The sequence below is a fragment of the Oreochromis niloticus genome, linkage group LG6 (assembly GCF_001858045.2).
Source record: "Oreochromis niloticus isolate F11D_XX linkage group LG6, O_niloticus_UMD_NMBU, whole genome shotgun sequence".
Taxonomy (NCBI): Eukaryota; Metazoa; Chordata; class Actinopteri; order Cichliformes; family Cichlidae; genus Oreochromis; species Oreochromis niloticus.
This window is the reverse complement of record NC_031971.2, coordinates 4723657-4734364: the sequence shown is the minus strand read 5'-3', so window position 1 is coordinate 4734364 and position 10708 is coordinate 4723657. Positions and strand designations below refer to the sequence as shown.

General features: G+C 42.5%; 1 protein-coding gene across 1 annotated transcript; it reads left to right on the top strand.

The window, feature by feature from the left end:
* Nucleotides 1–1235: 1235 nt before the first annotated feature.
* tmx2b (thioredoxin-related transmembrane protein 2b) lies at nt 1236–5924 on the top strand. Its single transcript, XM_003459693.5, has 8 exons — nt 1236–1424; nt 3150–3210; nt 3475–3588; nt 4285–4361; nt 4468–4574; nt 4664–4729; nt 4811–4940; nt 5745–5924. Exons 1-8 carry the CDS (start codon nt 1236–1238, stop codon nt 5922–5924), a joined length of 924 nt encoding a protein of 307 aa, XP_003459741.1.
* Nucleotides 5925–10708: the final 4784 nt, after the last annotated feature.

The window sequence follows — 10708 nt, the reverse complement described above, 5'->3', positions numbered from 1 at the left end:
ATTACTTTTTGGGGGAAGTAATCAGTAATTAGTTACTGATTACTTTTTTCAAGTAATTTGCCCAACACTGGTTGTTTGTTAAGTTTTCTGTCATGTGTAGACACGTCATCGTGCCCAGGTTAGAGCGTATTTATTTCTGAGTTGCGCATGCCTTGAGCCTGTGAGCACTATCTACTGACGTAATAGGGTATACCTAGAATGCAGAATTTAGATAATTCACACAAAAAAACAAAACAAAAAACGTAGATAATTCACAGCTGTAAACAAAAGAATCGCACGCGCGCAAAAAACGTGAAACACCGTTTCTGCGCGTGCTCCGTAAAACTGAACGTGTAGCATCTTCCAACTTACACAGGACGTTACTCCTGCCAGCTTCAAAATAAAAGGCGACATTAGTCATTTTAGGCCAAGAAACAGCGACAGTGCGTTTAAATATCTATCGAACCGTTATTTTTTTCAATTAAATGACTACAAAGATATACAAAAAGTTTGAACTTAAAAGTAACGATCCATAATACAAAAGTCGATGCTTTTATTTTTAACATCTATGTCGGAAGCAGTGGTTCGGACCCCCTTCACGTCGCTCTGCTACAGTGTTGCCAACTTAGCGACTTTGTCGCTATATTTAGCGAGTTTTCAGACCCCCTAGCGACTTTTTTTCTTTAAAAAGTCGCTAAAAAAAGACGTGAAAGCGCGTATCGCTTTTACTCTCAACAAGCAGCGGGTGCTGTAACACAGCCAGTTCTTCTTTTACTCTTATGCTGTTTTGTGGATCACAAGGTTTAAAACTACTTATAAACACACACACACAAAGTAACTCCACCAGAGTGCCTATTTCGGATCACTTTTGCCAGTCCAAGCCCGGGTAAAGGAGCAGGGTTGGAATTGTGACATTAAAAAAAACAATAATTGCTAAAAGAAATTTAATTTGTAGTTCTAAATAAACTAAATGCATTTAGGACGTTTTTTACTCACTTTATGTCTCTTCCACGGTGTTATTTCTCTCTCCAACAACATAGGTTACAATTATATTAGCATGAATTATGCAAATTAGGTGATGACGTCATTTAGCGACTTTTAGGACAACCAATAGCGATTTTCCTTACTGAGGAGTTGGCAACACTGCTCTGCTAGCGCAGAGCCATTTATACTAAGCTAACGGTTTAGCACAGCTGACCTCCGTCTTTACGGGGTTTATTTCCCGGGTTAGTTGTAGTACGACAGTTAGCTTCAAGATGGCTTTGTTGACGCCATTATTCGCTTTTCTGTACCATCTACCGCAGGTGTACAAGTGGCTGCTGAAGCCATATTATGTAGCATCCCTCTTCATGTCTATAGCATTTCTAGCTGTCCGCAAAACGCCCGGCATCTGTGACCGTCTGGCCACACAGCGAGAAGACGGCAACTCCTGCGACTTCGACTGGGTCCGTAGAAAAAGCCAGAAAGTCTGGTCGTTTTCCCGAATGTGTTAGCAGCTAGCCGGTCAGTCAATGCTGGACCAATGCACAGGCTATGATAACGAGGGCTAGATGACTTTAGCTGTCAGGCCAAACAGCGGCCAAAAAGCAACTCATTTATGTTCTTGGTCTTGTTGACTAAGATACACAAGTGAAAACGAGTCATTTGTAGTTTTCCGCTGTTGATGAATGTGTTTTATTACTTACGGGATATAAATGAAGGTCTGTTAAAATACAAGAATAAACATGGGGTGTCAGTGTTACTGTGTTGGTCCTGGAGGTTGCAGGAGGGGAGGCAAAATCAGGGTATCACAGAGAATGAGGGTTGTAGTAATAATAATACTAGTACTAATAACAAAAGCCAAATGGAACCGAATTTAATGTCTCGTTAGAGCTCTTACACTCATCATGGACATGAATGTCGTGGTGATGTTGGGCTTTTAATGATTTCTTTGAACTGTTGTTTTGTGTACTGCATAAATCTGTAGTGACCTTTAACAAAAAAAAGAATATATGTCTCTTAAAAAGTTGCACCCCAACCAGACACTTGGTAGTCATTAATAAGCTTCTGGTAGAATCTTGTCTGGATATTTGACCACTTTGCTTTGCAAAACTGGAAGAGTTCATTTAAATTGGTTGGTTTCTTAGCCCAGACCAGGCTTTTAAGCATAGTCCACAAATTTGGGTCTTAACATTAGTCTGCAAAACCAGTTGTGATGTTCCTGGGATCCTGGGCTTCTAAGTTTCAACCGTCTAGCCACTGATCTGAGGTGAAGTTGAAGAAGTTGCACGTAGTCGTCCTCCTCTGTCTTCATTATTCCATCCACATTGTACAGGGTACTAGTACCACTGGCAGCAACAGCCCTAGAGCATGATGCTACTGCCGCCATGCCTGACAGTTGGTACGGTGTTCTTAGGTTTCCCTCAACTTTACTCCTCCAAACATGGCTCTTGTTATTATAGCCAAAGAGCTCAATCTTCGTCATGTCCGGGCATAAAACCTTTCTCAAGAAGCCTTCGGCTTGTCCAAATGGGAAGCTGCAAAATTCAGTGGAGCTTGCTGTGGAGAGGGTGAAGCCCCACCACAGCAAAGACAGACACTGGTGTTCTAGCAGTTTCCAGGTCATGAGGCTTGAGCCCTGCTGGTTTCTGGGTTGTTTCCTCTCATCTGTGGGAGACAGATTGGTCTTCTCGCAGATCTTGCCAAAGTGGTGACATATCTGAGTAACTTGTACTTGGGCACAACTGTTTGTACTGATAATCTAGCCTCATGCAATCCTGTGTTTTACATCTACAAGAACAATGTGTCCAAATTGGAATTAGAAACAACTGTTCATGCCTTTGTTTCCTCACAATCTGACTGTTGTACATCACTGTAAATGACTTATTTGGCAGATGTGGTGCTTTATTTGCAGTTGCTGTTTTGACAGAAGAGATACAGCACCTGTGCAAGTATCAGAACAGGGCTTTAAAATCTGTCCAGAGCTAAAATGAAAATCATCTTAGTGTTCTCTCTGCTCATCTCACAGTTTTGTTTTTGTTTCTGCAATCAGCTGAGTAAGAAAGGTGTAAACAACAACCAGTCAAATAGGAAATGCTGGGTTAAAATGAAGTGTTAGCAAATCGTGTCAGAGCTGTAGAGGCTGTCAGAGTGGAGCAGAGACGGCAGGGTAACAATGTTTGTGTTCTCAGAGAGAGGTGGAGATCCTCATGTTCCTCAGTGCCATCGTGATGATGAAGAACCGCCGGGCGAGTGAGTAAATGTCTTTTTCATAGTGTGGATGAGTTGTGTGCTATCCAGCGCTCTGTGATGTTCTTTGTCAGGGGGCTTTTTAATTGGCTGTTCAGTGAATTCTTCAAGATTCAGCCCGTTACAGTCTGAGCTCTGTTTCACATTTAGTAGTGAATTTGAAGGATGTTGCATCATCATGTTCATTAGGATTGTTTATTATCTGCTGCTAATCTGTTTTATAGCATTGACTAAAACATGAAAGTGTTTCTGTGTCGTTTGTGTCAGTAACTGTGGAGCAACATGTGGGCAACATCATCCTGTTCAGCAAAGTGGCCAATGTGATCCTGTTCTTCAGACTGGACATCAGGATGGGGCTGCTCTACCTGACGCTCTGCATAGGTCTGTCAGCTCAGTGTTTAGACAGTAGCACCTCACAGAAACCGTCAGGTCCCACAGGCCCAAACAAACTACAGGAGAGAGAAGGCTAAAGATCATTTATTCATCCCACAAGGGAGTTTGTTACCGCAGTAGGATAAAAAAATCAAAATACTTAAAGTAAGAGTGCCACAGGCCTTATAGAGTGCAAACATGTATATATGCAACAGTGACGAAAAATAAACATCAAGGTAGCTAAAAACATGAAAGTGAGGATGTTGTGACGGCTTTAAATGTTGACATGAACACACAGAACAGAGGTTTAAATAAGACATTTACTCCCTCATTTGATTTTTATGGGTTTGGTGTGAAGTTTGAAAGTCATCTACTTGTCCAGTTGTTGCCTCGCATAAACAATATGGATTTATGTAAGCGTTCTAAGATTGTGGTGTGTTAACGGATCAAAGGTTCTGTGTAAACCCGTTTGCATCAGTAGTGTCTCTACTACAGCCTTTAGAGTTGTCATGAGTTGATGTTTAGTTTGGGTCAGCTGCCATCGGTCATGGATGTATGTATGTTAACATACAAAGACACAGTGAGTTCACTAATATGTAACATCCTGCTGAGAGCAGCACAGTTTACTCGAGTCGGCTGAAAAAGCAGCAGACTGAGTGTGTGTGAGGGAGAGATCCATCTGCTATGATCTTCTGTGTGTTTCAGTGTTTTTGATGACCTGTAAGCCTCCTCTGTACATGGGACCCGAGTACATCAAATACTTCAGTGACAAAACTATTGATGTGAGTACAAGTGGAAAAGTTGGTGGTAGAGGTTTGGATGTTGGTGAAATACACAGTTATGTCCAGTTCTTTTTTTAAAAATTGTGTGTTTACCATGTGTGTCCAGGATGAACTGGCGAGAGACAGCCGCGTGACGTGGATCGTCGAGTTTTTTGCCAACTGGTCTCCAGAGTGCCAGTCCTTCGCGTCTGTGTACGCTGATCTCTCTCTCAAGTAAGGCTGAGACCATCCTCTGGTGAAATTGTGGCGTGTCTTCATCTGCATTCAGGAGTAACTTCAGTGCCTTCTGTTCTGTGGAATAGGTATAACTGTGCTGGCCTAAAGTTTGGCAAAGTGGACATTGGACGCTATGGAGAGGTTTCCAAAAAGTAAGACCCTTTTGAATCAGTTTTCTCCATGACGTTTGGTTCCCCACATACATATGAGCACTCTCTGTTCCTGTTCTGCAGGTACAAGGTGTCAGCATCTCCACTCTCCAAGCAGCTTCCATCTTTGGTGCTGTTCCAAGGAGGGAAGGAAGTTATGCGGCGCCCTCAGGTGGACAAGAAGGGCAGGGCTGTGTCGTGGAGCTTCACTGAGGTGAGACTGCTGCTGGCAGTGTGCTAAAGGTGGACACCTGTAATATCAAAGATGTTCTTTTTCTCAGTAACCACGGCAACCACAGTAACACCTGGACTTGGTCGCATGGCACTGTAGCATCCTGTTTGTCAGTTAGAACGTGGTCAGTGGAGCGAACGATGTGCAAAGTAATCTAAAAAAGAGAAAACAAGTCCATCCACTGTCTGAAAAAGCCATACTACCCCGCAGTGCGTCGTCTCACCCTGATGTCACCGTTTGTTCCATCAGAGTGTGCGATGGTTACACAGAATCCTATTTACATTTACTCCAATTATAGAAAATAAGGAAATATCTGAAATGCTGAATGTAAGTGGTGTTAATCAGAACATTTATAATGTTTGTTTTTTACAAATATGTACATCTGACATATGTGCATGAAAAAGTCACTTTGTGTCTTCTTCTTTGCAGGGTTGACATGGGATAAGAAATATGTTTCTTTAAAAACTGAGTTGTTGTTATTATCTTCAATAAGTGACAGAAGCCCAATATTAACACAGTCCTCTGTGAGTAAGCACTTGGCCACAGTGGAGAGGAAAAACTCCCCTTTCACAGGGAGATCCCTTCATTCTAACCAGGGTCAGGGTTGACTGGTTGGGGCTGAGGGGAAAGGCAGAGCTTATGTAGAGCTGTGAGCTCCAGAAACTTACATATCAGTTCAGTTATAATAGTGTCAGCTGTTCCCCTCCTGATCCATATACTCGATACCTTGTTCCACAGAAGAGTCTTTATATTTAAGACTGTGTATGCTTGGTTTGTTTCCGTCAGGAGAACATCATCCGAGAGTTCAATCTGAACGAACTCTACCAGAAATCCAAGAAGCTCAGCAAGACCAGAGGAGACAAGGTCAGCCAATCCCAGTTCCCCCCAGTGCCCGAGGAGGAGGAGCCAGAGCAGCAGGGAGCTGAAGCCCAGGGGGCGGAGTCTGAATCCAAGAAGGACAAATAGGACCATTTGTATTACTCACACTGGACTTGTTAATGGAATCTGTGGGTCCACTGTGGGTCAGCTAGCTCCTCCTCCACCATTGTCTTCATGCTCCTCTTCAGAGTGTTCTGTTTGTTTACTTGTGAATCAGGCCCCGCCCCCTTTCCCTGAACATCCCTAATATGTCATTTAGCAGAGTATCAAAGCAGACTGCACGCACTCAGTGGTGCCACTGCAGTAAACCATCCCAGTTCTCTTTGTGTGAAGAAAGTAAAGAACCAGAGGTCACTCTATGGTGGAGGAGCTTGGCTGGTGGGAGCTGATGATGTAATTCAGACATGCATCTAAGAGACGTCCAACACAGGAGCAGTACATGTTACAGTTTTATGGTACTAATGACTTATTTTAATCTTTAATAATTTAAATGCAGTTAGTTAGTTACTGATGTGGACCAATCAGCAGCTTTGTCCGTCACACACATTCCATCAGCTTCTGTTTAGTTTTCTGCTTTTATTGTTTTCACCTGCTGACCATGACTGTGTGCAGTTCCCAGTCAGCTGTTTCTTTCTTTGGACACACCTTACAGACCCTGACTGGCAGCAGTTAGTAGTCAGGTTGATTTAAAGTAGCGGTGAGTCAGTGATCCTATGCCTCACCCCAGTTTCTCATCTGGTCTCCAGTCTGCTGTGTATGACCAGTGTTCTACAGTTGCCTTTAACAGATGGTGTAAAACACGTCGTAGTCCGGTTGTAACTCCCTACCTGACGAGCCCACCTTTGGTTTTAGTTTGCATTTACAGTTTTATGAAGTCAAAGGACTTTTTTCTTAAACTTGACTAAATGCATGTGTAAGTTTACATTTTAAAGTTTCAATGAATAATCTGATAGACTAAATAATACATCAAATAATTGCTGACTTGGGATCAGTGAGGTAGTTTCAGGCTTCTCGGCTGTGCTTGGTTCCCGTTTGTGCAGAAACATGAAAATGAGGCATTGATGTAGAATCCTGTGTGAACTGCAGTAACCCCCTAAGCAGCAGCAATAAGAGGCTTGCAGCAGTGTGGCAGCACTGTTTGCTGCTCTAACACCAGGACACTGGGCGGTGCACACGAACACAGCTCACTGCTGACACTGACCTGAGCAGTGAGCTTCCATCTCAGCACTGCTGTAGACTATAAGTAGCTGATGATTGAACCACTGCAAAGAAAGTAGCAGAGTCAAGCTAAAGTTTGGGGTTCGTTCAACAGGAGTTTCATTTCTTTCTTCCTCCTTCATTGTGTTATTTGTGTGTAGTTGCCATTGAATGTAGGTTTATAAACCCTGCTGTGTTTTATCCACCCATCATTGAATTTTACTTTCAAACAGAGAAGGCTTCGGTTTCTGTCTTAACATGTAATTGATGACTTAAACATTCTGATAAACGAAGAGCCATGTGATAAGTCTGTGGAGAGCCTCAAATACATTTTCTTTTCTAAAAACAAAAATCTAATAATGATCAATAATTGGGATGCTCCATGGAGGGGAGAGTCACTTGTTTGGCCAGTCTCATCCGTGAGGAAAGTGTGGATTATATCCATCTTGTCCACAAACTTCATATCTACGGGTCTCAGCGGGGGTGTTGAGCCCCGAGTTGAGAAACTGCACACAGTGACTAACAGAGTGTGGAAACACAGCTGGTGGATCCAGGAACCTCTGCACTTCTCACCCAGATGATGTCAGATGTGTCCTACACATTGATTGGCCGAGCCCTGGACTCCATGGTGATAAAATGAGCGTGTTTCCGCAGACTGAGGATCATCTGTGTTACTAACATCGCTGCATTCATGTCTTTGTTACAAACCTTGTTATTTGTTACATAGTGAACCAATTTTTTGACACGTTTGATGTTTTTCCTTTTTTACATTCAGTAAGCACACTGTAGTTTTACAGACGTTCGTTCCTGATTCAACCTGTTGTTACAAAACCTGCTTGGTTTATGATACATGTCCATGTTTCATCTCTGTGGCGTGTTACATTTCATTCAGAAAAGTCTGGCCTGTTTGCTGTTCATGCAGTAAAGACCATGTGCACATGAAGCGCTGTAGTCCTCCTTCCTGTAAACACGAGTCGGACTTTTAGCTCGGATTTTGGTCACCACCCTCACAGTGACATACTGACAAATTAAGTTGCTGATAGTTTTGATCTGGAACTCTGTGCCAGGGTGTCTTTGTGCAGCCCAATTATCTGCAGAAGATGTTTCGTCTGTGGTTAAATGAATATAGCTAATTAAGCTTATAGAAAATTAAGATGAATGAGAAAAACCAATTAACCATGTCCATTAGAAAGACTCATATTGAACTTTTCAGCTACTTTGGGCTGAGTTGCCTTCATTGATTTTATAAGTTCCCTAGCTTTAAAAAATCTGTTCACAAGCCACGCTTGTTGCATGTATACACACATATTAAGGTGCGGATGTGTCATTCTTAACGATTAGCTAGTGGATCATGTTTTAGTCAGGTGACCTCTACAGTGTAGGCGACATCAGGCAGGGGCAGTTACATTGCTAATGGGGGCAAAATGAGAAAATGGGACTGTTGCGGAGAGCTGCACAATAAGCTGAAGTTAATACTGCTGAAATTGAAATTTAAAATGTTTTAATTAAATTAAAAATTCTGCTGAAATTCTGGTTAGGGTAGATGTTAGAATTGAGCAATGAAATGTGAAACAGGTAAACTTTGTAACAGTATTTATGAACATTCACTGAAAAAATTAGGAATTTAGTTTTATTTATACAGCCCCAAATCACAACAACAGTCGCCTCAAGGCGCTTTATACTGTAAGGTAGACCCTACATTAACACATACAGAGAAAAACCCAACAATCATATGACCCCATATGAGCAAGCACTTTGGCGACAGTGGGAAGGAAAAACTCCCTTTTAACAGGAAGAAACCTCCGGCAGAACCAGGCTCAGGGAGGGGCGGGGCCATCTGCTGCGACCGGTTGGGGTGAGAGAAGGAAGACAGGATAAAGACATGCTGTGGAAGAGAGACAGAGATTAATAACAGATATGATTCAATGCAGAGAGGTCTGTTAACACATAGTGAGTGAAGAAGAAACTCTCAGTGCATCATGGGTGTCTGTCTCCTGAATCCAAACTGGAAGCTGGTTCCACAGAAGAGGGGCCTGAAAACTGAAGGCTCTGCCTCCCATTCTACTTTTAAATACTCTAGGAACAACAAGTAGGCCTGCAGTGTGAGAGCGAAGTGCTCTAATAGGGTGATATGGTACTACAAGGTCATTAAGATAAGATGGGGCCTGATTATTTAAGACCTTGTGTGTGAGGAGCAGGATTTATCCAGATCTTTATGTCTTTAAGACATTTGTGCCGTTGAACTAACTGATATGTGTTTTCTGACTTCATGGACAGATGGATAGAGATGGGTATCATCTGCATAGCAGTGCCTTCAAATGATGTTACCACCTTTATTGTTCAACTTTGAAATCTCTGAGGCAGCTTTCTTTCAGGGGTCTTCAAAGCTCTTTGAATGAATCTTTTGTTCTGTTCTTTGTCAAGCTGATCCCACACTGGTTCAATAATGTTCAGGTCCTGCTGTAATATGGTGTGTTTTTCTATCCAGATATACTTTTGCTGCATGGGCAGTGTGTTTGGGATCATTTTCATGCTGCAAAATGAAACTCGTACCAATCAGATTCCTTCTAGATGGGATTGCATGATGGATCAAAATCTGATCCTGTGTTCAAAATAACTCCAGTTTCAATAAAATCCCCAACATTACTGACTTAAATGCAACAAATCTTTGGTTCAAACTGTCAGCAGCTGCAGTTGTAGGTAAGAAATCATTCTGAAGTGGCCTCACATCAGAAGACCCTCCTGCTGACTTTACGTGCTCTGTTTTGCCTCAGCATGTTTCCAGGTGATTTTTCGTGTCATGCCCATTGCTCAGGTAATCGTTGGTGAGCACAGGTGTATACAAGTTAGAAAGTGTATGAAGTGTGGAGTTCAGTATTAGTCCATGTGTCCTCAATATCCATTGTACCAGTAGGACTGTTCCAGGCAGCTGGCCCTGCTCTCCATCCTTCCTGCCTCGTCTCACTCTTCTTCTGCTGCTTCATTCAGATGGCTGACTGAACCCAGTTTCCAGGAGCAGAGAGCAGTTTTGTTTTTGCTTCCAAGAAAGCAAATGAAGAGTCACCATGCAGGTAAAAACTTCATGTTCACACAGTTACTTCCTGCTATTACTGCTTATATGCTACTTCCTTTAGTTGCCTCCATTCCCTCTGTCAGACCACACTGTTGGATTTGATAAAGGATTTCAGTGCTCGTTGACCAGGACTGAATGTCTGAAAACCTGAGTTCACTTGAAACCTTGGCTGATTGTGACCCACACCTGTTTTCACACCTTGGCTCGTGTGATTAGGCAGAGGATCAACAGGGGGTCCATGTCCCTCTTGGGGACACTCCCACCAATTACTCGTAGAGCTGAAGAAGCTTCTTGGATAAAACGTCTTCAAGGAAATTTTAAAAAGTCCAGATGCTTTTCTTTCCCAGCTCCTTGGACTACAATGAGCTGGATGACTGAGAACCTTCACAGACTTCATGTATGAAAGTTCTTGGTCTCAGTGATGAACTCGTCGTGATCCACGTTCACCTGTTTGTTCTGCAACTTTAGCGTTCTGGTGTGAGATCTCATTAACATCATTTCCTATGTATAGTAGCTAACAGCTCCAATAAAGCACCTGCAGAAAACACCAAATATAATATAATATCACTGGGACATAAATCACAGAGGTGGGAACTAGTAT